At 55.3% G+C, this 27,025-nt stretch overlaps 1 protein-coding gene across 1 annotated transcript; it reads left to right on the top strand.

Moving 5' to 3' along the window:
* The first annotated feature begins 1,315 nt into the window (after positions 1-1,315).
* On the top strand, positions 1,316-27,025 carry MYH7B (myosin heavy chain 7B). Its single transcript, XM_079321980.1, has 37 exons — positions 1,316-1,427; positions 2,231-2,258; positions 5,685-5,777; positions 6,486-6,549; positions 6,641-6,739; positions 7,691-7,794; positions 8,629-8,767; positions 9,815-9,933; positions 10,673-10,822; positions 11,063-11,233; positions 12,942-13,121; positions 13,200-13,332; positions 14,060-14,136; positions 15,701-15,788; positions 16,249-16,366; positions 16,920-17,043; positions 17,401-17,537; positions 17,955-18,210; positions 18,726-18,968; positions 19,305-19,481; positions 19,818-19,963; positions 20,494-20,584; positions 21,115-21,504; positions 21,886-22,012; positions 22,323-22,441; positions 22,616-22,812; positions 22,974-23,323; positions 23,836-23,960; positions 24,156-24,271; positions 24,362-24,554; positions 24,631-24,834; positions 24,922-25,047; positions 25,164-25,334; positions 25,605-25,709; positions 26,098-26,193; positions 26,329-26,463; positions 26,914-27,025. Exons 3-37 carry the CDS (start codon positions 5,724-5,726, stop codon positions 26,917-26,919), a joined length of 5,130 nt encoding a protein of 1,709 aa, XP_079178106.1. The 5' UTR covers positions 1,316-1,427; positions 2,231-2,258; positions 5,685-5,723; the 3' UTR covers positions 26,920-27,025.

Raw genomic sequence — 27,025 nt, 5'->3', positions numbered from 1 at the left:
GAACAAGGACCTCACCAGGCAGTGGAGGATAGATAGACTTTATTATTTCTATTTCATCTCTAGTCAGAATAGCACAAAGAAGGTTTTGTGCCTGCTAAGTGTGAAAAAAATAAGGTAATTGTCTTTGAAAAGTGTCAAATATTGACAATATTGAAATATTTTTCGTCTGAATTTCGGAAAGCAAGTAGAGACTTGCCCTCTCCAAAGTAAATTTGTCATAGAGGAGTTATAAATTTTACAAGTTTCTTCTGATATTTAGAATAACTTCAAATTCTGAGAAAAGAGCAGTTTTCAAACCCTCTTTTGCTGTTTCCTCTTGAAACTGTGTTTTTAAAGATTCGTCATGGATTGACAAAATCAGAAACTGTATCAGCTTTCCCTGGATAAGCATTTCCAGCAGAAAGTTTTGAGAGACATAAAGCCTCCCTTATCCTTCTGTGTACCCTCCTGCTTTTAACACCTGGCGCCTTTTAACACCACGCACTTCATCCTCACCCATAAAAAGATAAACCCCTGAAAGATTTCATTTAATCTTTATTAACAAGACCATTTGCTAAATCCAGCTTCTCCCATCCAGGCCAGATACGTAATGTGATATTTTCCCCGTGCTTGGTGCCGTGGGATTAAATAAATCCAGTTTTAAGTAATGGGGTACAGGCTTCAGCTGTTTGCCCAAATAACCAGGGATCTCTTGGAGGAGAAGACAGCACTGGCATGAGATTTTAGATTGGGTAGGAGAATGCAGGATGGGGGTGTCAAGCACATTGTGGGGGAACTGCTTGAACCCCTCTGTTAAGCTCAGCAAGAGCCTCTCTCCCTGAACAGGGAGCAAGCTGGGCTTGTTTGTCCCAGCTGGGCTTTTTGGGTGGGTGCTGCTGGAGCTGCCCTGTGCCTGTCACCCCAAAATGTTGGGCAGCCCTGCCAGGATGCCTGCAGGCACTGGGGCCAGCATGGCACTGTCAGGGTGTCCTTCCAGCGGGCAGTTTTTGGGTGTTTGGTGGGCACTGGGGTCCCTCTGACGTGTCCCCCTCCTCTGACAGACACGGGTGGTGAAGGAGGACGAGGTGCAGCCCATGAACCCCCCCAAGTTTGACATGATTGAGGACATGGCCATGCTTACCCACCTCAACGAGGCGTCTGTGCTCTACAACCTGAAGCGCCGCTACTCGCACTGGATGATCTACGTAAGCCCGGGGCACCCGTGGGGCGGGCAGGGCAGCAGGGGGGCGCCGGGACACCCCATCCCTCATCTACCCCTTTCCCCCTGCAGACCTACTCGGGGCTCTTCTGCGTCACCATCAACCCCTACAAGTGGCTGCCCGTGTACACGGCGCCCGTGGTGGCAGCGTACAAGGGCAAGCGGCGCTCGGAGGCGCCCCCGCACATCTACTCCATCGCCGACAACGCCTACAACGACATGCTGCGCAGTAAGCGCTGCCCTGGGCACCCGCCCTGGCTCCCCGGCTCCTGGGGAAAATTCCTGGGGACTCATCCTGGGCACTCCGGGCTCCTGGGGACCCATCCAGGGCACCTCGGGCTTGTAGGGACCCATCCTGAGCACCCCAGCTCCTGGGGACCCATCGTGGAGACTCATCCTGAGCATCCCGGCTTCTGGGCACCCACCCCGGGCATCCCAACTCCTGGGGATCCATCCTGGGCACCTCGGGCTTGTGGGGACTCATCCTGAGCACCCCGGCTCCTGGGGACCCATTCTGGGTTCTCATCCTGGGCACCCCAAGCTCCTGGGGACCCACCCTGGGCACCTCGGGCTTGTGGGGACCCATCCTGAGCACCCCGGGCTCCTGGAGACCCATCGTGGGCATTCATTCTGAGCATCCCCGGCTCCTGGGCACCCACCCCGGGCATCCCAACTCCTGGGGACCCACCCTGGGCATCCCGGCTCCTGGGGACTCATCCTGGGCACTCATTCTGGGAACCCCAGCTCCTGGCACAGGGAGCTGAGCTGGGCACCCCGGGCTCCTGTCAGGGGGGTGAGCTGGGCACCCCAGCTCTGGCACAGGGGTGAGCTGGGCACCCCGGGCTCCTGGGGATCCATCCTGGGCACCCCAGTTCTGGCACAGGGGTGAGCTGGGCACCCCAGGCTCCTGGGGATCCATCCTGGGCACCCCGGGCTCCTGGGGATCCATCCTGGGCACCCTGGCTCTGGCACAGGGGTGAGCTGGGCACCCCGGCTCGCAGCGCTGTCCTAACGCCTCTCCTTCTTTTCCAGACCGTGAAAACCAGTCCATGCTCATCACGTAAGTGCCCCTCCATCCCCTCGCCCTGCCCTGCCCCGCTGCGAGCTGAGACCCCCGTGCTGTGCTCCCCGCATGGGCACTCCGTGCCCACAGGAGCCCCCCCGGCAGTGTCCCCTCCCCGTGCCAGCTGTCACCCCTCCCGCCGCCGTGCCAGGTGACAAAGCCCCGCGCGGGCCGGGCTCCCCCGCACCCCGACAGCTGCGGGAGCGGCCGCGGGGCGCCCCGAGAGCAGGGGACAGCAGGGATGGGGGCCAAGGCCGGAGGGACACGGTGGCCGCAGGGGTGAGCAGGGTGACGTGGGAGGGTGGAGGCCAGGTTGATTTCAAGTGACATATAGATAAGGGCTATATAAAGGACTCGAAAGGACCCTTGTCCGCTGCCAGGAGCCGCGGACGTTTTTAGCCATGGCCTAATTAGGAAAGGCAGGGGCTGCGGAGAGATGCTTGGCGCGGGTCCGGTGGCGGCTCCGCTGCGCGCTCCCCCCGGCTCTTTGTGATCTGGGATTACAATGGCACAGCAGCTCCTAACTATAGCCATGAGCTCACGGGCACTCTCCGCCCCGGCAGCACGCCGCTGCCATCCCCGAGATGCCCCAGCAAAGCCGGGCGTGCTGGAAGCTGCCGGGTCCCGGACAGCTGCAGCCCCGGGGCAGCTCCGGGAGCCGGGCGGAACCGGGGGCACACGGACCGCCCGCAGCTGCGGTGCCTCCTAAGCCAGCCCCCAACACTGTCCCCCCAAAACCAGCCCCCAACAGCGGAACTCAGCCCCCAAGAGGGGCACGCAGCCCCCCAGACCGCCAGGCATCCCGCGTGTGGGGATGCTGAGCTGCATCCTGCCCCGTCGGGCTGCGCTTTCCCCGCCCGCGGGCTGCCAGGAGCGGCGCCTGTTCTTTGCCTCATGCCCTTGATCTGTGTATTTCTGTTACTCTAAGCGGAGAATCTGGTGCTGGTAAGACTGTAAACACCAAGCGGGTCATTCAGTACTTTGCCATTGTCGCAGCCTTGGGCGACACACCGGGCAAGAAATTAGTAAGATCTTCTTTTGAAACAAGTTCTTGTGGTTTTATTCCTTCCTTTCTTTTTTGTTTTTTAATTTTTTTTGCCTCATTCCCCTTTCTTCTTACTTTTTCTTTCCCCAATGTTTTGCATTTGAAAACATGTTTTGGTCTGACCCACCCAGGGCTTGGCTTTTCCCCGACTTTTGAACAAGCAAGGCTTGAAATTATTCTGCTCAAGGGGAAATGTTTTGTTTTTTTTTTTTTTCTTAAATGCGGCTGCTCAATTTGTGCAGCCTGGAAAAGGTGCTTTAGTTGTTCTTTTTCTCTTCTTTTCCCCCTTCAACACCCCAGTGATCTTCTTAAGGAGCATTGAAGGGATGAAGTAAACCTTCCATTTCCCACCTTGCCTCTTTTAAGCCTTGCTTTTCAGCATTTTCTCCTTTTTTCCTCCCCTCCTTTTGTCATTTTGACCCTTTTCTACCTTGTGCTTTTCTTGCTATTGTTTTGAATCTTGCTTTTCTTTGGTGTTGGTTATTTTTGAGCTGTCCTTGCAATTGCTTCTTTCTTCTGGATACTTTGAGGCTCCAGCCTGCTTTCCCCTCATGGAAGCAAACTGGCTGCTTTAGGTATCAGACAAGCAATACTTCAGCATTATTTTCTTTCCTCTTCTTAGAGTTTGAATTTAACTATTCTTGCTTTTTGATGCATTTCTTTATTTTCTTGAGCTAATATATTTAACAACTTTTTGGCCTCTCCTATAAAGTAAGTCCTCGGAGTTTTGTGGTTTTTTCTTGGACCTTTTTTTTTGGCACTAAATGGTCATGCCCTGCTTTTCTGACCATGCTTCTCGTGGTTCTTGCCTGGCTTTTCTGGATTTCTAAAGACAATTTTCTCTCCTTTCTCTAGGCAGCTCTTGCCACTAAAACTGGGGTAAGTGTTGTGGGCTCTTTAATGCTCAGGACAGGTTCTGCTGCACCACAGATCTGTGATGGATGATGTGGAGGGTCTCTAGCTTAGGTCTGGGAGAAGTGTTTAGTTCTCCACTTGGTTTTGTATCTCCCTCCTTCCCATAGCTGGAAGGTTTGCTGTTTCATCTCTTGCTGTCTTTCTGCCTCCAACCTCTCCTCTCTCTTCAAATACTCATTTCTACCCAGTGTTTGCCTGGCAGTGGTGTGGGCTCCTCCAAAGGTGAGGTGATGCCTTCATACCCTGACCTCAGCCTCAAAGCCCAGCTGGGGATGGTGGTGCTGAGGGGCAGGAGAAAGTCCCTGACACAAATAGCCCTGGTCTGGCTGCAGACCCTGCTGGTGCCCACCCTCTGCCAAGTGGACCTGCCCACCCCTGATGACAGCATGGGAGACATTTCTGAGGTGTTTGTTCCAAAGAAAGGCAGCAAAGGTTCAGCCCCTGGAGCTCCCAGCACCCCAAGGGCTCAGTCATGCATCCCTGGCCCTTGATTTCTCTGAGCCTTTAGCTGGGGGATGTTTATCAGCACATGAGTGACCACCTGGACAAACAAAGAGACAGCTCAGGGGCTGAATTTGTGGGTCTTGGGGCTGCCCTCACTCAACCTCCCAGGCTGAATTCAGAGATAAGAGATCAAGAGAAACTCAGGGGATAGTGTGTTGGTAAGTGTGTGATTCACAGCTGCTCCCCATCTCCTTTGCCCACAGCTGGAGCTGTGTGGTTCCAGCATTGGAAAGAGATGGTGGCTCTGGGTGGGCAGAGCCCAGAGCTGGTGTTCCCCATCTGGGGAAAACCCTGCAGACTGTAATGTGTCAGACCATGGGCAAAACTCTCATGAAAAATCCTGCAGGTGCCTGTGCCACCAAACTCTGTATCAGCTGTCTAACCCTACCATCCTTCATGTGGTTCAGCACCAGTCTCTTGCTCCTCTCCTCAAATCCTTGTCCTGCTTCACCTGCATTAGGCAGAGGCTGTCCCTTTGTCTTTGAACAGAGAAACACACGTGGGAAAACAAGGTTAGGAGAGGATTCATCTCAGGAGAGCCCCAGTATTCCCAGCAGATGCCAGCTGGGACTTGTGTATTCCCATCAACTGGACCCTGCAATGCCTGTTGTTGGTGTAGGACCTCTTGTGTCACAATATGCTGTCCTAGACCTTGGTTTAGTGGAAATGCCTGATGTCAGAGAGCCTGAAAGAATTCAGGCTGTAGTGGTGACAACATGAGCTTGCTCCTGGTTTGCATAGTGCAGCTCCTGAGGGGTGAGGACTGGTGTGTGCAGAGGGACAGCAGCCTGGGGCTCCAGTTCAGGTGAGGAGAAGGCCACAGAGGGCACAGAGGTGCCAGGGGAGCAGCAGGCCAGCCAAGGGGAGCAGCAAGGAGCCCCTGGCACTGCCCCCTGTTCTTGGTGACAGATCCCCCTGGCTGTGTGGGAGCTGACACGTCCTTTGGCTTTGTTCTCCAGGGCACCCTCGAGGATCAAATCATCGAGGCCAACCCAGCCATGGAAGCTTTTGGCAATGCCAAAACCATAAGGAACGACAACTCCTCGCGTTTTGTGAGTGCCTGGGCGGGGCAGAGCTGTGGCTCCGTGTGGGCTGGAGGCACAGGGGTGCCACTGTGGCTGTGAGCAGGACAGACACCTAGCAGGGAGCTGGAGCTGCTTCCTGCTGGCACTGCACTGCCAGAGCCAGGTTTATCTGGCCCATAACATCTGGTTACATCAGTGCAGCAAATGGTGGCCAGCACGAATGGCCCTGGTGTCACAGCCGGTGGTGGAGACACACCCCTGGCAGGACCAAAGCTGAGAGGGACAGTGAGCACAGCCTGGAGTGCTCTGGGACAGACAAGTGTGTCCTTTCCAGGAAGCAGCACTTGTTTTGCTAAGCCCAGCCTGGCTCTGCTGTGCTGCAGAGCTCCTGTGACTGCTGGAGGAGACCCTGAGCCCAGCACAGAGCAGGGGCTGCAGGCAGGCTGGGTGCCACTGGGCCCTGCAGAAATGGTCAGTGGTAAGAATAGACCTGAGGACAGGGTTTTATCTGCTGTCAGTGAAATTTCTGCCTGCCTGGTATGTAAACCCTTGGGCAATGCTTTTTGAGCTTCTTCACATTACAAAGCAGAGAGCTTCACCACTTTACAGAGCCCAGTAAGTTGCCTGGCATCAGCAGAAGCTCAAGAAGCAGGAAATTAATTCAGTTTCTAGGGGCTGTTCAGAGCAGTACCTCTGCAGCCAAGCCCAGCACTTATCTCCTGTGTGTATTTTCAGGGCAAGTTCATCCGGATCCACTTTGGTCCCTCAGGGAAACTGGCCTCTGCAGACATTGACATCTGTGAGTAGCTGCACTGGGGAAGGAATTAATCCCTCTGTTTGTGCTCAGCTCTCAGAAGGAACAAGCCCTGCTCTGCCTTATTTCATTCTAGATCTTCTGGAAAAATCCAGAGTGATTTTCCAACAGCCCAAAGAGCGAAGCTACCACATTTTCTACCAGATCCTGTCTGGGAAGAAACCAGAGCTGCAAGGTAAGGCAGTCACAGATGCAGCACAGCCCTTAGAGTAGCATGAGCTGAGAGCTCTGCCCCAGAGAGCTCTGTTGTCAGCTTTGGGGTCCACAGGAATGAGCAGAGCCAGCTCACCATGCAGGTTCTGCCCTTGAATGCTTTGCTAGCTGTGCAGAATCATAGGATTGTGGATAATTGAAGGTAGAAGAGATTTCAAGAGGTCACTAAACCAGCCTCTATTATCCTCAGAGGCTGAAAAGCCAGGCTAAAGCTCTTTCTGCCACTGTGTAGGAGCAGAGGTCACCCAGGGTCTACCTGCAAGGTGGGAATGTGCTTTGCAAAGCTGCCTTGTACAGAGTCCTCGAGGGTGGTGGGACAGCACTGACCTCAGTGTGTGCAGGATGGAGATTTACTCATTTTGGGATAGAGGGGGGTGTTCTGCAGCCTCCTCAGCAAGTGAGATGACCTGTTTCAGGTGAGCTTGGAAGCATCTGCACAGCTCTGGGCACGGGTGTAGATGTGATGCCCAGGACAGCCCCACCTGCTCTGTGTGTGCTGTGCTGTGCTCTGAGCAGCTCCTGGTGCCCCATCACTCAGGAAGCCTTTCCCCACACAGAGGGATGGCTGGCACAGCCCCTAGGGTGGTCATCTCTTGGCTGAGGGCTCTTGAGCTTGGTGCTGAACAGCACCTTATTAGGCAGGTCTGAGGGAGCAGTAATCTTATCTGGAGTCACAAGGGCATGGTGGCCACTTCTAAATCAGTCTGCAGCCAGGCCATGTCCCAAGATAGCAAGCAGGAGGCAAGCACAGAAGAGCTGGACCCATGAGTGGAGGGAGGCTGTTCCTCCCCAGCTGGTGCCCTCTAGCTGATGCTGGGAACCCTTCCTGCTCCAGCTGTGTGCAGGGCTGTCTGTGTGCCCAGGGGTGTCCCTGCCAGGCTGGCCTCACCCTCTGCATGGCATCTCCCTGCAGATATGCTGCTGCTGTCCCTGAACCCCTACGACTACCACTTCTGCTGCCAGGGGGTGACAACAGTGGACAACCTGGATGATGGTGCTGAGCTCATGGCCACAGATGTACGTGCACAGCCCTGGGCTGGGAGGGCACAGCTCCTTCTGGGCAGCTCTGGCTGTGTCCTGGCTTTCTGTGTGTCCCTCTTTAAATTAGTTGGGAATTCCCTCTGGTGCATTGGCCTCGAGTTGTTGTGAGCCTACAAGAAGGGGTAGAGTGATCTCCACCAGCAGCCCCATCCAGGCAGGGAAGGGAGAGTAACTCCCTGCCTCAGGAAGGGCCTGTGCACATGAGCACTTCCCATAGTGCCCATGAGAAAGAACATCACAGAATTGTTAAATTTGGAAAAGACCCCCAAGACCATCGAGTCCCACCTGCGATTTATCCCCACTGTGTGCCCAGCCCAAGGCACTGAGTGCCATGTCCAGCCCTTCCCTGGACACCTCCAGGGATGGGCACTCCACCACTGCCCTGGGCAGCTCTATCCCATGCCTGACAGCTCTCTCTGTGAAGAAATTCCTCCTGATGTCCAACCTGAACCTCCCCTGGTACAGCTTGAGGTTGTTCCTTCCCATTCTGTCCCTGTTCCCTGGGAGCAGAACCCGATCCACCCTGGCTGCCCCCTCCTGTCAGGGAGCTTAGAGATCAGTCAGGTCTCTTCCTAAGCCCTCAGCGTGGAAAGCCTCCTCCTTGTGGATGCTGGGCTAGTCCTTTTGCTTTCAAATAGGTCTTGGGGGAGCTGGAGCCACATTCCAAAACCCTATTGGGTGCCCACCAGAGAGGGCACCCTGCCCAGCCCCAGGGCAGGGAGTTTTCCTTGAGAGATGGTGGGAGAAGGAACCAACCCTCACCTCAGTGTGGTGAATTTGTTCTGTCTCTACTGCTTTGTGTCTCCTCAGCACGCCATGGACATCCTGGGCTTCAGCAATGATGAGAAATATGGCTCCTATAAAATAGTGGGGGCCATCATGCACTTTGGGAACATGAAGTTCAAGCAAAAGCAGCGGGAGGAGCAGGCAGAGGCTGATGGCACTGAAAGTGAGTCAGGCTCTGAGCTCCAGACCTGCCCAGGCTGGGATAACTCTGGCCCTAAACACCCACCCTGTCCTAGGCCCTGCTGGGGTGCACCAAGGGCTTGTCCTTGAGCAGGAATATTTGGGACAGTCTCTCTGCAAGGTGGTCTCATCTGCATCAGGCTTGTCTCAGCAGCATCCCAGGGTGTCACAGCCCAGCTGGGCTTCATCTTGTGCACTCTTTTCCTGCTCTTCACCTCTTGCACTTCACTGGACAACATTCCAGGCAGGGCATCCACTGAGGATGAGCCAGGCTGGGAGCAGGACCTGATCAGCTCACAGCTTCCTGAAGAGCAGTTAGAGTAGGAACAATCACTGTCTAACACTTTTCCTGGTCTGCTGCTCAGCAAAATCCAGTGTAATTCACAGATCTAAGAACAGTCAGGCTGCAGAGCAAACCTGAAGGGAGAAGGGTGAATTTCCAGCATGTGAAAGGGTGAGAAGGGGGAGCTCTAGCAGGTACCTGGAAAATATCAGCAGGGATCCAGCAGAAATGACTACATGGATCAATCTTGGTCATGTTAACATTCATGAAGGAAAAATTGTCTTTGCCTCAGGAGTGGCAACACAGGCTTTAGCTCTACCTGGTAATTAATGATGGTTTTGATATGGCAGTGATTTCCCTACAGAGGTGATTTTCTAGCTACAATCTGCTATTGGGAGTTTATGAAAGAAAATCACCTCCCTTCTGGTCAATTCAAATTCACTGTGTGGAAATTCAAACCTCCCCTGTAAAATGCATAGAGAACCCCAGATCAAGAAGACTAAAACCCGATAAGCACTTGGTAAGGTGCAGCAGACCTCCAAACAGTAACTTGTCAGTCAGGAAGTTCAAACTTCAAAGCATCATAAACTATCCAAGATGGAAAATCACATTAGACATTGGAGGAGGTGTAAAAACTAGCATGGTTAGCACTGATAACCATAAGAGCAGGTCATTTTTAATTTTGGTTCCTTTTTCCATTCCCAAACCCTCCTTGTGGGCTCCTCATGCCTTTGTGCTGCTTTCCAGGTGCTGACAAAGCTGCCTATCTCATGGGAATCAGCTCAGCTGACCTCATCAAGGGGCTGCTCCATCCTCGTGTGAAAGTGGGCAATGAGTACGTGACTAAAGGTCAGAACGTGGGGCAGGTAAGTGACAGCACAGCAGGACACATGTCCCCTGCCCACACTGGGGTGCCACTGGTGCTTCAGTTCACTGTCCTGGGTGTAGGAGGAGACTCCAGAGCAGCAGGAGAGGGTGAATCCACAGTTCTTGGCTTTTAGGAGCAGGGTAAACGGGTGGCAGAGCTGGCTGATAGCTTTGCACATTAACCAAGGCTGGAGATTCTATGCAGTGTCTTTGAGATGTGGGCTGGATCCCAGACAGAGGAGGTCCAGGTTCTATGGATCTGCTTCAGACACAGTCACACTCCTGTGAAGGGTTCAGTCCTGAAAAGTAGAAAACTCTAAATGTCTAAACACTCATCTGAGTTGATCTTGTAGAAGACTCAAATGTGTCTTGTCAGAGCCCAGCCACAGCCCAGCTGGGAACCCAGACCTGGCCTGAATAGTTCAAGCCAGTCCTTGAGCACAATTCAAGAGGAGCTCAGGAGCTAGTGTCTTAACCAAAGTGAGCTGTAGGCTCCTGCCAGGCACAAGGCTTCTTTAAAATGTCACTTTAAACTGAACTTACATCCTAAGACCTTAGAGGCAAGATAGGCCAGGTGGGCAGGAACACACTTGTGAGGGATGTAAAACTAACTTTGGAGCTTGCACTGTACCCAGGAACACCTTGTCTCTGCCTGTCCATCCTTTGTGTGGCAGCAGGAGCTCTCCCAGCCTTGCAGGGTCAGGGAGAGCTGAGTGTGTGCCTGGCTGTGCCCTGCAGGTGCTGTACGCCGTGGGGGCCCTGGCTAAAGCCACCTACGACCGCATGTTCAAGTGGCTGGTGACCCGCATCAACAGGACCCTGGACACCAAGCTGGCCAGGCAGTTCTTCATCGGGGTGCTGGACATTGCAGGCTTTGAGATCTTTGATGTGAGTTCAGGGCAGCTCAGCCCCCTGGTGTTTGAGAGCTCTGTCTCTCAGAAATGGAGAGAGGGAGCTCTTGTCTGGATTGGTGTGTGTGGAGCAAACAGGCAGCTCTCAAGGAATGAATTAATGTTGCTCTGGCTAGCTGCTCTGCCAGCTGGACCTGGCAGGGATCACCCTCCACACCCTCCACACCTTCACTTCTGGAGTTCTGCCTTCTGACTTGGATCTGTTTTGTTCTTGCAGTTCAACAGCTTCGAGCAGCTGTGCATCAACTTCACCAATGAGAAACTGCAACAGTTCTTCAACCACCACATGTTTGTCCTGGAGCAGGAGGAATACAAGAAGGAGGGCATTGAATGGGTCTTCATTGACTTTGGCCTGGACCTGCAGGCCTGCATTGACCTGATTGAGAAGGTAGAAAGCGAGGCAGGGCATGGAAATGGCACTGCTGGGAGATGGTTTGTTTGCAAAGGCTGCCACAGAGAGGTGCTCTGCTATCAAAATTAAATTATTCCCTCCCTGGCAAGTGGCAAGTGCCCAGCTTTTTTTTCCCCCATACTTACAGCTCAGAGCCTCCAACCTCTTGAAACTTTTTTGACATAAATTTTGATTTCATGAAAATATGGAAATTCTGTTTCTACCCACTGGGGAGCCACAAAACCTGGTGCAGCCTTTTCCTCCAGAGAGCAATCTTCTCTTCCCCTATTTTTCTGTCCACTTGCAGCCCATCAGGAACTCTTACTTGAGCATTCGCAGATTCAGAGCAACTCATAGAAAATATTTCCACTATTGCATGAAGGAAATTTTTTTTTTTTTTTTTTAAAGGAGCAATCCTTGACAGGTTCCCTCCTTCTCAACAATCTGTTGGGGCAGGGCAAAATTCCATGTCTTGCAGGCCTAGCTGAATTACCAAAATAAGAGTATTGATCTAATATTGATACTCAACTGTGTTGGACAAAAGACTCTCTAACAATTTAAAGTTACAAAGTGTGTGTTTATTCAGGGCTGGGCAGCAGTGTGAGGTAACCCTGTGATACACCCTGCAAAATCACAGGTGATCACAGAGTCTATTTATTGACAAAGGATTCAAACAAATCCATATTCATAAAACAGCCCCTCCCATCCTCTGGTTCCTATGGTAATTAGCTTGAATAGCTATTAAGCATGTGTGATTGGCTTATTGAATTAAGTCTGGGGTCGTTTTCGTGGGGAGGGGTCTTAAATGGAGGAAGTAAAGCGAGTCTTCCTCACCCTGAACTCTTGACCTTTTCTATCAATGCCAATACAAACGATTTCTGGGGATAGCCCAGTTTTTCAAAGAATGGGTTTCTGGCTGTATTGTCTATGTTCCTTTTGATCTGTTCAGTAATTTCATCTTTTCCCATTGTAAGCACAGTTGAGCAAATATGAAATGACAGACAATCAATTATTTAAGTTTCAGATAACTACCCCCTTCTAACTTCTAACTTTTAATTATTTTTAGCAAGCTAACTAAAATCCTAATTTGTCGTTATTCGCGATACGGCCGCGGAGAATAACGACAATGACTCCTCCAGCTAGCAGCAAAGAGAAGCAACTTTATTGTGAAGGCGAACCACTTTTATAGTGTGGATCGCTGAAGAAGAGAGGAACGGCCGTCCATTGGATAGTAGAAGAAAACAGAACGTTCTCACGGATCGTGAGAACTGTTTTTCCTTACTTTCTGAAAAACAGCAGGTGCTTAATCTTATTGTGAATTCCTTCCTGTTTTTCCCGAGGTTTGTCACCTTGGGAAGATCCAGGGAGGAACAGGCAAACTGCAGCAGACCCGAGAGAAATTTTCCTTAGCATGAGAAAGGAGAAAAAGGCCTCAGGCCCTTGCAATTTTCAGCCTGTGGCTTCAATGAAGCCCACACTAATTTTCTAAGATGAGTGTTTCATTGCCAGTCCCACATGGGGCTGGGAGGTCAGAGACAGCCTGGAATATGCTGGTGGCAGCTTGGCTCTGTGGCCAGTGTCTTGCAGCTGGATGAGGATGGGATGTCCCAGGTCAAGCCCGTGCTCAGTGGCACAGAGAATCCCATTTTGGGATCGGACATGGCAACACTGAGCTCAGTCCTCCTTATCCCCCCTCTCCCTGCAGCCCATGGGGATCCTGTCCATCCTGGAGGAGGAGTGCATGTTCCCCAAAGCCTCTGACATGACCTTCAAATCCAAGCTCTACGACAACCACATCGGGAAGTCGCCCAACTTCCAGAAGCCGCGGCCGGACAAGAAGCGGAAATACGAGGCGCACTTTGAGGTGGTGCACTACGCTGGTGTGGTATGTCCTGGAGCTCTCCCAGCCCCCACAGCTCCCTGGCAGGGACAGGGCTGTGCTGAGCTTTCCTCTCGGGGACAGGTGCCCTACAACATCGTGGGGTGGCTGGACAAGAACAAGGACCCCCTGAACGAGACAGTGGTGTCCGTCTTCCAGAAATCCCAGAACAAGCTGCTGGCCTCCCTCTATGAGAACTATGTGGGTTCTGCTTCAGGTGAGGACCACCCTCACCCTGTTTTTACCTCTCCTCTCCTCTCCTCTCCTCTCCTCTCCTCTCCTCTCCTCTCCTCTCCTCTCCTCTCCTCTCCTCTCTCTCTTCTCTCCTCTCCTCTCCTCTCCTCTCCTCTCCTCTCCTCTCCTCTCCTCTCCTCTCCTCTCCGCTCCTCTCCTCTCCTCTCCTCTCCTCTCCTCGTCCTCTCCTCTCCTCTCCTCTCCTCTCCTCTCCTCTCCTCCTCTCCTCTCCTCTCCTCTCCTCTCCTCTCCTCTCCTCTCCTCTCCTCTCCTCTCCTCTCCTCTCCTCTCCTCTCCTCTCCTCTCCTCTCCTCTCCTCTCCTCTCCTCTCCTCTCCTCTCCTCTCCTCTCCTCTCCTCTCCTCTCCTCTCCTCTCCTCTCCTCCCCTTCCCCTCCCCAAATTCCTTCCTGGCCTGAGCAGTGGGTGCTGGTTTAAGGGCTTGTGTGGGGCTGTAGGGTTGTTGTGGTGTCCCTGTCACTTTGGGAGCGTGAAGGGGTGTCTTGCTACCAGGAGCTGAGGAACACCCAGAGCTGGGTGCTGTGGGAGATGTATTTGGTGGTCAGTGCCTTTGTTCTGCAGCAGGGCACAACCACCTTTGCTTTAGAGACAGCAAGGTCTGTGGGATTTTGGGGTATTTGGGGTTCCCCTGAGTCCTTCAAGTCAAGCAGATGTTCTGCTGATGCAAATAATCAATATTTCAATCCAACAGAGGAACCTCACAAGCCAGGGGCCAAGGAGAAACGTAAAAAGGCAGCTTCTTTCCAAACAGTGTCACAGCTGCACAAGGTGAGAGCCAGCCCCTCATCCAGGGCCATGGGGAAACCTGCTCTGAGGCTGCCACTGGCAGCCCCTTCCCTGCTGAGACTCTTGGTTCCTTGCACCTCCTGGGGCCTGGGGGGCCATGAGAGCTGCTGAGGGACCCCCAGAGATGCTGAGGGACCCCCACTCGGCCAAAGCCCCCAACTCCCTCTTATCCCTGGACAAGGGGCCCGTGCCCAGCAGAGTCCCAGCCCTGTCCCAGTGCTCCCAGGGCAGGACACCAGGCTCCAGGTTGGGAGAGCTCCTTGGAGCTGGGCTCATGCTCCTCCTGCCCTCGTGACACTCCTGGCAGCTCCTCCACCTTTGAGAGAGAGGCAGTTAAGACTTGTAGTGATGTTTAGATAATTAATTCCATGAACATCACTTTAAGTCTGTGCTACTTCTCTCCTCATTCCCTTCAGCAGGAAGGACAACTTTTGGGCAGAAGAAAATGGAGGAGGGTCTTGCAGGTGTCTGAGCAGGCAGCTCCCTGTCCTGGGGGGTGACCTGACCCATTTTACAGCTCAAGATGTCACACAGCTCCATCCCAGCTCACCACTGGAGTTACTTGTCCACCTCAGAGCTCAACCAGCTAGAAAGCAGCACAGAAGGGTGTCCTGCCATCACAGCCTTGTGGGGACAGGGCCAAAGTCACAGCCCTGAGGCTGCCAGAGCTCCAGGAGCATTTGAACAATGGTCCCACACATAGGGTGGGATTGTTGGGGTGTCTGTGCAGGGCCAAGACCTGGACTGGATGATCCTTGTGGGTTCCTTCCAGCTCAGGATATTCTGTGACTCTTTGCCAAGGTGCTTTAACAAGGCAGCTCTGTGGCAGAGCTTGTGTTCAGGGAAAGGTGTGACTTTCTTCCTTCTGGGCAGGTCACAGGCCTTGGGAAAAGGTGTTTGTGGTGACGAGCTGCCCCATGGTGATGTGGAGCTGTGCAGGGTGTTTCCTTCCCTGAGCTGGTCCTGGACAGGCTGAGCCTGTACAAGCAGGGGAAGGCAGATGGAAAGATCGAGGGTAGAGATGCCCTGGGAGAAAAGGAGGTGCAGTCTGCCTCAGCAGTGCCCTCTGTCACAGCCAAAGGGGGTGAAGCACTATGGAGGAGCAGGAAATCCTGCACATCCTAACATTCTCTCTCTGCAGCTAGTGTGGACACCAGCACTGGAACTGCAGGGTGCTGAGCACAGAGCTCTGTACCAGGAATATGCTCAATCCCGTGTTCCTGGCTCTCCCCTGCAGCAAAACTTTACCTACAAATATTTGGGAAGCATCTGGCACAGCAAACTTCTGTGGCACAGCAAAACTTGCCAGTGCCCCTTGGCCTGTCTGCCAGCCCAGTCCCCTCTGCCATGGATAGTCTCCCACCCTGGCAGGAGGCACTGATCCTGCCCCCGGATAACAGGAGGAAATTCCCCCTTTCCCCTGCCATAAGGGATTCTCAGGGTCTGCTCCCCCTCCTTCCCTGCCTGTGGGGGAAAGGGGCTGGAGAGAAAGAGAAGCCCAGTAGGGAAGCAGAGCTGTGCCTCAGCCCCTGTGTCTGCCCTGCAGGAGAATCTCAACAAGCTGATGACCAACCTGCGCTCCACCCAGCCCCACTTCGTGCGCTGCATCATCCCCAACGAGACAAAGACCCCAGGTATGGGACAGCCCAGGCAGCAGCCTGGCACTGCCCCTGGGGACAGCACATGTGGGAACTGGCAGGGATTCTTCTACCCACCCTCTACCCAAGCCTTTTCATGCTGCCACTGAGCCCTGACCCCATCTCAGTGTTGGAACTCCTGTGACCCAGGGGAGAAGGAGCTTTGCCAGGCTCCCATTTTGGCTGTGCAGCCTGGCACTTGTAGAACAGCAGGCATGGATGAGTCTTGCAGGCTGAGTTCTGCCATCCAAGCCCAAGCTGCAGCACTGGTGCTCAGCACAGCACTGACCTGCTTAGCAAGAAACCAGGTGTTCAGACCAGGCTGCAGCTCCATTTCAAACTCCACCTGTGTTCAAACCATGAACATGGGATGTTCCCAGGGCTCAGACCCAGGCTGCAGCTCCATTCCCTTGCCTTCTTGTGCTGAGCATGTGCTCCATGTGTGTCCTGCCCCCAGGAGCCATGGATTCCTTCCTGGTGCTGCACCAGCTGCGCTGTAACGGGGTCCTGGAGGGGATCCGCATCTGCCGCAAGGGATTTCCCAACAGGATCCTCTACGCAGACTTCAAGCAGCGGTAACCCCCCTCTTCCTCCTCACCCAGCATGTTTCAGGGGCAGACAGACTTGGCCTGGCTCTGACCTGCTCCCCAGCTTTGCAGGGCTGCTCTGAGCCCCCACATACCCCCAGTGCCTGTGCAGTTTGGGGTAGCTCTGCTGCTGGCTCTGGGGTGCCAGACGTGGGGAGTTTGGGATGAGATCTGGATGTCTGGGGTGCTGAATGCAGGGCTGGTGCAGGGGGAGGGTGGCAAGGCTCAGGCCCCTCTGATCCTGGCTCAGATTTCTCTCTGCCCCTGGAATGGATCCTTAGGGTTCTCACTTTAAGTCCCATCCATGCTGCTTAGACCTGGTGAGGCCAGTGGCCTCCTTGCACAGTCTCCCTGATGTTTAGGGACTAAAATCTGCCATTTCCCTGGTGCCTGGAATGCTGTGCCCTGAAGCAGTTCGTTCACACCCAGCTGCAGCCTGTGGGGCAGCCCTGTGGATGCAGTGGGAAGTGGCTTGCCTGGGGCTCTGGGATGATGCTGGTGCTGCAGTCCTTTGCATGGCTCCCTCTGCTCTGCCCCACAGCTACCGTATCCTCAATCCAGCAGCCATCCCAGAAGACAAGTTTGTGGACAGCAGGAAGGCCACAGAGAAGCTGCTGATCTCCCTGGACCTGGACCGTGCTCAGTACAAGTTTGGTCACACCAAGGTGAGGGAGGGCAGCTGATCCTTGGGAGGGAGAACTTTCGCCTGCTGTTACTCTCCATGCCTGTCCCTGCCTGGCCACAGCCCTGCTGTAGCCCTGCACTCTGGGTGGCCCTTGAAAGGGCTCAGGAGGGCAGAGGAGGATGCAGGCTGGGAAGAGAAAGAGCGGCTCTGAGCAGGTCACTGCTGCCTGACCTCATCCCACCCAGCACATCCTCTTGTCCCTGCTGGGGAGCATGATGTGCTCAGGGCAGATCTGGTTTCCTGTGCCCTGTGTGGGTGCAGCTCCACGTTTCCCTGGCAGGCTGTGTAACCCCTGAGCCCTCTGTCCTTCTGCTGGTGACTCCTCTCCTGCCCACAGGTGTTTTTCAAGGCTGGTTTGCTGGGCTTGCTGGAGGAGATGCGAGATGAGCGTCTGGCCAAGGTGCTGACAATGCTGCAGGCCAGGATCCGTGGGTACCTCATGCGTGTGGAGTATCAGAGGATCATCAGCAGGAGGTAGAGCTGTGGGGGCTAAAGGCAGAACTTTGTGTCTCCTTGTTTCTTGTGCATGTGTCCCTGGGTTTGACCTGTGGGGTTTGCTTGTGTCTGGCAGTGAGTGATTGGTCCTGAGGGATGGAGGCAAACCTGGAAGAGCAGGTCTGTCAGTCTGGCATGGCCCTGGTAGGGAGGATGTAGGTGTGGGAGCCTCGTGTTTCCTCTGGAAGATTCAGAGGGAGGCAGAGTTGAGGAGAGCTGAAATCCAGGCCAATCCACCCATCCCAGCAGGGCCAGTACACTGTGCACGCAATGCACCTTTCTGCCATTTGTCCAGCTGCTGGAGAGTGGACCCATATCCAGGCCTGCAGAAGCCAGGGTGGGACATGGGGAATGCCCACCCCTGATGATGATGATGCTATGCTTGTATTCCCTCAGGGAAGCCCTCTATACCATCCAGTGGAACATCCGTGCCTTCAACGCTGTCAAGAACTGGTCCTGGATGAAGCTGTTCTTCAAGATCAAGCCTTTACTCAAGTCTGCTCAGACTGAGAAGGAAATGTCCAGCCTGAAGGAGGAATTCCAGAAGCTGAAGGAGGCTCTGGAGAAATCTGAGGCTAAGAGGAAGGAGCTGGAAGAGAAGCAGGTCTCCATGATCCAGGAGAAGAACGACCTGGCTCTCCAGCTGCAGGCAGTGAGTGCCTCACCCTCTCTGGGGGTGTTAGGAGTTAAGACAGTGCAGGGTCCATGGGTAGAAGAAGGAGCAGAATGTCCTAGAACCCTCCTTCCGCCTCTTCCAGTTCTGAAGCTCCCTCACTGCCACAATCTGTCTGAAGCAAACCTAAGATTGCAGACCTGAAGTGCCATCACATTCTGGGGCTGTCACAGGGATTTGTGATCTGTGATCTGGGAAGGGTGTTCTCCTCACTAAGGGCTGGGAGGGCATGGCAATGTTTGCTTGCCAAATTTTGTGCTGTTTTTCATGCCAGCCTGTCCTTCCCCTGGAAAGATTGAGTTGCTCTTTGGCCCTGGTTAGTGTGAGTGGTTGTCCTGAGAAACCTTGATGACAGGCAGTGACTGGAGCTGTATTTTTTGTACACCTGGGCACCTCGGGCTTGCTCTGCCATTCCACAAGAAGGCCAGGACAGCAGGGCTGAGAGCAGAGTCCTGGGGCAGAGGGTGAGCACTGGCTCTGTGTGCCTCTCCCAGGAGCAAGACAACCTGGCAGATGCAGAGGAACGCTGTGACCTGCTCATCAAGACCAAGATCCAGCTGGAGGCCAAGGTGAAGGAGCTGATGGAGCGTGTGGAGGATGAGGAGGAGATGAGCTCCGAGCTCACCGCCAAGAAACGCAAGCTGGAGGATGAGTGTGCAGAGCTGAAGAAGGACATCGATGACCTGGAGCTCACACTGGCCAAGGTGGAGAAGGAGAAACATGCCACTGAGAACAAGGTAACTGACCTCCCTGCAGGGTCCAGCCTCAATGCTTGTGGGGACACCTGAGAAACAACGGGGATAAGGCTGCTGGTGTGGGGGAACTGGGGCAGGGCAGAGGGAAAACTCTCCATGTCCTGCCTCATTGCCCAGAGGGCTGTGGGCAAATGGCTCTGTGCTGTGGCAGGTGATCTGAGACATGGAAAACCCAGCCTGGCCAGTGGCAGAGGGGCTGCCTGCTGGTGGGGAGCCGAGCTGCTGTTGCCCATGGAAGGACTCCTGCCTTTCAAGGGTCAGGCTGCTGGAGTAGCCTTGCACATCCTCCCTCTGAGACTTTTGTCCTCACTGATGCAGGTTAAAAACCTGATTGAGGAGATGGCTGGTCTGGATGAGATCATTGCCAAGCTGACGAAGGAGAAGAAAGCCCTGCAAGAGGCCCATCAGCAGGCCCTGGATGACCTGCAGGCTGAGGAAGACAAGGTCAACACACTGACCAAAGTCAAGGTCAAACTGGAGCAGCAAGTGGATGATGTGAGTCATTGGCCAGTGAGAATTAAACAAGAGGTTTGAGTCACATGTCCAGGAGCCCAAAGGCTATGACTGAGTGGGATCTGGAGATCATTACCAGATCCCTCTTTAATATGGCCTGTTGATGAATAATCCCATTGACAAACTACCCCTGAAACAAGAGGTGGTGTAGAGCACCTCATGGAGAACATGCCTGGGCTGAGGGATGGGACTGGAGACCAGCTGGGAAACACCTCTGGCTCCCAGGGGATTGGTGAAATTCCCACAGCAGTGGCCATGGGCAAGGGTGGGGCTACAGAAGGTCCTTCCCCTCCCTACCCCACCTCCCTTCATTTCCAGCTGGAAAGCTCTCTTGAACAAGAGAAGAAGGTTCGCATGGACCTGGAGAGAGCAAAGAGGAAGCTTGAAGGAGACCTGAAGCTGTCCCAAGAGTCTGTAATGGATCTGGAGAATGACAAACAGCAGCTGGATGAGAAGCTCAAGAAGTGAGTGTGTGACGTGCCTGGGCTCTGGGCTCTGCACCTCTAAACCCAGCAGATGTGTGGTTTCTGCAGGAAACTGTGGCTCTGGGCACTGTGTGTGACCAGTTCCAGGCACAGGGAGGGCTTGGTTTTCCTGAGCACTTTGCAGAGAGGCTGAGGAACTTGTGACAGGCTCATAGACCAGGGCACGACAGACCTTTGTACGTAGGGCTGGAGAGGAGGGACCTGCCTGGCAGGATCCACCACTCTGCTGGGGCCTCAGCTGCAAGTACAGACTCCAGTCATGTCCCATTCTCATTGGGAACTGGAGAACACCTTGGGACCTCAGAGGGAAACCCTCAGTGCCAGCTGTCTGCCAATTTGGTTACTTCAGTCCTTCCTGTGAGCCTTCCATGAGCTGCAGCTTATCCCTTTCTATTGTGGGTTTGTTCATCCTCTGGCCTGAGTGTAAGAGTGCAGGAAAATCTAGGGGCCAGAAGGACCTGTCAGCACAGTGTTTGCTTAACCAGAGGCTCTGTCTTCTGTCTGTACAGGAAAGACTTTGAGATGAGTCAGCTGAATTCAAGGATTGAAGATGGGCAAGTGATGGAGGCCCAGCTGCAGAAGAAGATCAAGGAGGTCCAGGTGTGGTGGGAAGAGCTATTCTTACATCCTAGGAGTCCAAAATTTCCGTTGCATGTGATGGACTGGGTAATCTGCATGAGCCAGTCCTTCTCTAACACAGGGACATCTCCTTGGACAAAGCTGGTCTGAGTAGCCCTGTGCCAAAATATGATGGGTTGAAAATTAAACAATGAGCTGCTGAGGTGAACACTATCACCAACCTGGGGAACAGCTTCCAGGGTGCAGTTCTCTGTCCAAAATCAAACCTTTAATCCAGTAACCAGATTCTGAAAACCCAGACAGTGGGTTTCTTCCTGTCAGAGACAGGTCGCCACAGTCATGAAAGTTCACATGAAAAGAAGATTATGCCAGGGACAGAGGAAAGCAGGAGCTCCAAATGTGCTACCAAGGAGTGCCTGCTTCCCAAAACAGGCTGAGACTTGTGGCTTTTTGCCTCCTATCATCACCAGAGATACTGCTCCACTGTGGAGAGCAGAGATGCTGGAGCTCCACGCAGAGCTTGGAGCATCTGCCCTGCTGTGTGTGTCCAGGCACGCGTTGAGGAGCTGGAGGAGGAGCTGGAGGCCGAGCGAGCCGCCAGGGCCAAGGTGGAGAAGCAGCGGGCGGAGGTGTCGCGGGAGCTGGAGGAGCTGAGCGAGCGGCTGGAGGAGGCGGGAGGCAGCACGGCCACGCAGCTGGAGCTCAACAAGAAGAGGGAGGCCGAGTTCCTGAAGCTGAGGAGGGACCTGGAGGAGGCCACGCTGCAGCACGAGGCCACGGCGGCCGCCCTGCGCAAGAAGCACGCGGATAGTATGGGCGAGCTGGGCGAGCAGATCGACAGCCTGCAGCGAGTCAAGCAGAAGCTGGAGAAGGAGAAGAGCGAGATGAAGATGGAGATTGATGACCTGACATCCAATGTTGAGTACATCACCAAGAGCAAGGTGGGTCCTGGTTCTCTGGCTGGTCTCTCCTGTGGATATCAGTGCAGCTGGGTGCAGTGTGACCAGCACAGCCACAGCCATGGGGTGGTGTCTCAATAGCTCTTTGCCATGGCCAAGTCCCTGTTTGACCCATAGCTTGTCCCTGTGTCACTGCAGGATGCTTTACTTGTCCTAGTCAAGTCTGGGGGCTCTGGGAAGACATTTCCTGGGAGACTTAACTGCAGAGAGCTAATGTTAGCTTAGCAGTGAGCTCTGGCTGGCTCCTGCTCTCTGCCTTGTGTGCCCATAGGATCCCCTGAGCAGGGCAGAGTCTCCCAGTGTGGGAGGCTGGCGATCTGTGGGCAGAGCTGAGCTCAGGCAGGCTGTGCTTGGTGCCTGCAGGCCAATGCTGAGAAGCTGTGCCGTACCTACGAGGACCAGCTGAACGAGGCCAAGGCTAAGGTGGATGAGCTGCAGAGGCAGCTGATGGACGTGAACACCCAGCGGGGTCGGCTGCAGACTGAGAACGGTGAGTGGGGCACATGCCAGGGGCACCCAGCTCCCTCAGGGCTGCTCTGCCTCTGGGGTGTATGGCTGGGGGACTGGGGCTCAGATGGGGGATCTGTCCTCTTCCATGGAGGGAAAAACTAGTTGTGCCTCAGGAGAGATTCCTCACTGGCATCCTTTGCCTTTAACTAGTTGCACCTTGGCCCATGGCCTAGGTGGGGATACAGCTGGGGCAGCTGGAGGCATAGCCACAGGCTCTGGGGGAATGTGGGCTAGTGCAGATTGCAGCCCTGCAGCCCTGAAGGAGCTGGTTTGGCTCTGTTTGAACCCAGGGGAGCTTACTCGGCTGCTGGAAGAAAAGGAGTCCTTTATCAACCAGCTGAGCCGTGGCAAGGTCTCGTTCACACAGAGCATTGAGGAACTCAAGAGGCAGCTGGACGAAGAGACCAAGGTGAGGTTTCAGAGCATGGCTGGTCTCTGAGTGACACCCTTGGCTGGGTGGGACATACCCTGCACACAGGGCAACTCCACCGGGGAAGAACAGAAGTTCCTGCTGCTGCTCCCTGTCCTGGTGCCACAGCCTGTGTCCTGGAGCCTGGAGCCAGCTCTGCTCTCTCTCCCTCAGAGCAAGAATGCCCTGGCCCATGCCCTGCAAGGCTCCCGGCACGACTGTGACCTGCTGCGGGAGCAGTACGAGGAGGAGGTGGAGGCCAAGAGCGAGCTCCAGAGGAACTTGTCCAAAGCCAACACTGAGGTGGCCCAGTGGAGAACCAAGTACGAGACTGATGCCATCCAGAGGACTGAGGAGCTGGAGGAAGCCAAGTAAGTCCCATGGCACAACTGGTTCCTTGTAGGTGGCAGCTCTCTGTTCAGCAATGGGGCTCTCCCAGAGCCGGGGTGACACAGCACGCTCCTGCCTGGATTGGAGGCTGGGGGGAGGGTGGCAGCAGGGCAGGCAGTGCTCACCCCAGTGCCCTTGGCAGGAAGAAGTTGGCCACACGGCTGCAGGAGGCAGAGGAAGCCGTGGGGGCTGCCCATGCCAAGTGCTCCTCGCTGGAGAAGAGCAAGCACCGGCTGCAGACCGAGATCGAGGACCTGTCGGTGGATCTGGAACGCGCCAACTCGGCCTGTGCTGCCCTGGACAAGAAGCAGCGCAACTTTGACAGGATCCTGGCTGAGTGGAAGCAGAAATACGAGGAGACCCAGGTGGAGCTGGAGGCGTCGCAGAAGGAGTCGCGCAGCCTGAGCACGGAGCTCTTCAAGCTCAAGAACGCCTACGAGGAGTCCCTGGACAACCTGGAGACCCTCAAGAGGGAGAACAAGAACCTGCAGGGTAGGACTGGGCTCAAGCACTCTCTGGGGCTCAGGCTCTTTCTCCTGCCCTGTCCTCAGGCATGTGCTATTGGGTCCCTTGTTGGCCAGGAGAAGACCTTGCTGCTCAGCCCATCCACTGGGGGGATGCAGCCCTGCTGGGATGCCAGTGTGTGTCCTGCCCTCACACTGGGGACATTCTGGGAGGACAGGCAGAGCCACCTGCCTCCTGTCCTCAAATGGCTCCTGTTCACAAATGGTGCTGCCTGTTCCCAAATGGTGCTGCCGAGTGCCATGGCTGTGGCATGGCACTGCCTTGGGGGTGTTGCTGTTGGGCAAACAGGTCTCCCCAGGTCCTTAATGCCACTTGTGTGCTCTCTCCCACACTGCAGAAATGTCCCCAAGCACAGCCTTGGCTGCTCTCTGAGGGGTTGGGGGATATCTGCTGAGCCTGGGCAGGGGGATGGGGATGTTACCTGGACAGGGCTGGCCCCACAAACTCCTTCCTGACCAAACTCCTCCTGTCCCTGGCAGAGGAAATTGCTGATTTGACTGACCAGATCAGTCTGGGTGGCAAAACTATCCATGAGCTGGAGAAGGTGAAGAAAGTGCTGGAGAGCGAGAAGAACGATATCCAGGCAGCTCTGGAGGAGGCAGAGGTGAGTCCTGTTTCCCATGTGTTCCTGCTGCCCCCAGGAGCCATTGGGAATACCATTTATGGGGGTCCTGCAACCACTGCAGGCACTGGGGGGTTCCACCATAACAATGGGCTGGGGGACAAGGCCAGGCTGGGGTGGGGGGCTGGGGACAGCCCCTTTCCAGGGACCCCCTTCCCATGGCTGAGCTGCCTCTAGGGAGCCCTGGAGCACGAGGAGAGCAAGACCCTGCGCATCCAGCTGGAGCTGAACCAGATCAAGGCGGAGATGGACAGGAAGCTGGCGGAGAAGGACGAGGAGTTTGAGAGCCTGAGGTGTGTGGTGAGGGGCCAGGGCTGCAGGGCTGGCAGGGACAGGGCTGGCCGGGCCTGGTGAGCCAGGGTGACGCACGGCCTGTCCCGCAGGCGCAACCAGCAGCGCGCCATGGACTCCATGCAGGCCTCCCTCGACGCGGAGGCCCGGGCCAAGAACGAGGCCGTGCGCCTGAGGAAGAAGATGGAGGGGGACCTGAACGAGATGGAGATCCAGCTGAACCACGCCAACCGCCAGGCCGCCGACTTCCAGAAGATGAGCCGCCAGCTGCAGGCCCAGATCAAGGTTGGGGCAGAGTCAGTGCTGCCGCTGCTGCCGGCCCAGCCCCTGCTGTCCCCACTGAGCCCCTGCTGCCCCACAGGACCTGCAGGTCGAGCTGGATGACACCCAGCACCACAATGACGACCTGAAGGAGCAGGTAGGTGCCCTGGAGCGCCGCAGCAACCTGCTGCTGGCAGAGGTGGAGGAGCTGCGGGCAGCCCTGGAGCAGGCGGAGAGGAGCAGGAAGCTGGCAGAGCAGGAGCTGCTGGAGACCACCGAGAGGGCCACTCTGCTTCACTCCCAGGTGGGCACTGCCAAATCCTGTGTCTGCACCGCAGGCAGCAGTGCTGAATGACCAGCGCTGCTCACACTGAACCTGCTCTGTGTGCAGAACATGGGTCTGATCAACCAAAAGAAGAAGCTGGAGGCAGACATCTCCCAGCTGTGCAGCGAGGTGGAGGATGCTGTGCAGGAATGTCACAACTTCGAGGAGAAGGCAAAGAAGGCCATCACGGATGTAAGAGGGTGATGGGGACTGTGCTGTGTGGCTGGGGAGGGTCTCACATCTCCACTGAGCCCTGGTCTGGCAGGGCTGGCTGGCCCTGAGGTGATGTCCTGCTATGGGCCCTGCAGGCTGCCATGATGGCAGAGGAGCTGAAGAAGGAGCAGGACACGAGCGCGCACCTGGAGCGCATGAAGAAGAACCTGGAGCAGACCATCAAGGACCTTCAGCTGCGCCTGAACGAGGCAGAGCAGATCGCTCTCAAGGGTGGCAAGAAGCAGATCCAGAAGCTGGAGGGCAGGGTGAGGAAGGAGGGGCAGATCCCTGGCTGTGCTCTTCAGGAGAACTCCAGGGGCTGCCCCAGTCTGTGGTACCAGACTCTGCCCCATCCCTCTGAGGACATGAGGTGGCTCTGGGGGACCAGAGGACAGTCCCCAAGAGTCAGCCTGGGCCCAGCTCAGGATAGTTTTAGCCTCTGCTGTGGCTTCTCTGAGCTAGGAAAGTGGCTTGGCTTTAGCTGGGCTGCTGCTGTTGCTTGGGAGCCAAGTGCTGATCCAGTCTGTGCCCTGCAGGTGCGGGAGCTGGAGGGAGAGCTGGACATGGAGCAGAAGAAGATGGCAGAGGCACAGAAGGGCATTCGCAAGTACGAGCGCAAGGTCAAGGAGCTGAGCTACCAGGTACAGCAGCTCTGCTCACAGGTCCAGCCCCACTCCAGCAGCACCTGGCACAGCTCTCTTTGCTTGGCCTCATGTTACCCAAGAACCCATCCACCAAGCCCAACCCAGCCTGGACTTCTGAGCTCTGTCTGGGGAATGATAACAACTGCACAAGCTTCTCCTCGTCACACCACCCTCTTCCTGCTCTAGGTCATTCTCCCAATTTCCCAACACCTCCTGAGCTGGGTGATGGGACACAAGGGGAGACCAAGGGACGGGTGCTGTGACACAGAGCTGGGTTGGTGGGGCAGGTTGGTGCTGTGTTTGTGACCTGGCACCACTGGGACTCTGATAAAGGTGGAGGTGAGGGGCTGCTGGGGTCTGGCTAAGGGAGCTGGGGCTCTTGCAGGCCGAGGAAGACCAGAAGAACCTGACTCGGATGCAGGGCCTGATTGACAAGCTGCAGAGCAAGGTCAAGAGCTACAAGCGCCAGTTTGAGGAGGCAGTAAGTGCCCTTCGTTGCTCTGGGACAGGGGTGGGGCTGTCCCTCCCTGGGACTGCCTGCCAGGGGCCATGAGAGCCGTGTGGGGAGCTCAGAGCCTGCTGCCCCATGCACCCACCCCTCCCTTGTCCCTACCAGGAGCAGCAGGCCAACTCCAACCTGGTGAAGTACCGCAAGGTGCAGCACGAGCTGGACGATGCCGAGGAGCGCGCCGACATCGCCGAGAGCCAGGTCAACAAACTGCGCGCCCGCACCAGGGACAGCTTCTCCAAGGTGGGAGCTCCTGCTGGGAGAGGGGGCAGGTGGGCACTCCTGGGTGGGAGAGAGGGGAGATGGGCACAGCTGGATGGGAATGGGGAGATGGGCACTCCTGGATGGGAGAGTGGGGAGATGGGCACAGCTGGATGTGAGTGTGGGGAGATGGGCACTCCTGGATGGGAGAGGGGGGAGATGGGTACAGCTGGATGGGAATGGGGAGATGGGCACTCCTGAATGGGAGAGTGGGGAGGTGGGCACAGCTGGATGGGAATGTGGGGAGGTGGGCACTCCTGAATGGGAGAGTGGGGAGGTGGGCAGGGGCTCCTGCCAGCCCTGGAGCCAGGGAGTGACCACACAGCCACAGTCCCTTCCTGCTGTGGCACTGCTGCCTCACCTCTGGCTGATGCTGGAGCTCCCTGCCCCTGGAGCCCCCTCTCACCAAAGCCCTTTGGGGATTTTTTCCAGCATTAGGAGCCCAGGTGCCCTGGCCCGTCCCAGCTGCTGCTGTAGGTTGGAGGCAAGCGCTGCAGCACTCACTGTCAGCTTTGCACTGCTTGAATAAACATCAATCGGCCAG

The sequence above is a fragment of the Erithacus rubecula genome (genome assembly GCF_903797595.1).
Source record: "Erithacus rubecula genome assembly, chromosome: 18".
NCBI classification, from domain to species: Eukaryota; Metazoa; Chordata; class Aves; order Passeriformes; family Muscicapidae; genus Erithacus; species Erithacus rubecula.
Note: the sequence above shows the minus strand (reverse complement) of the source record. Positions and strands in the feature narration are given on the sequence as shown.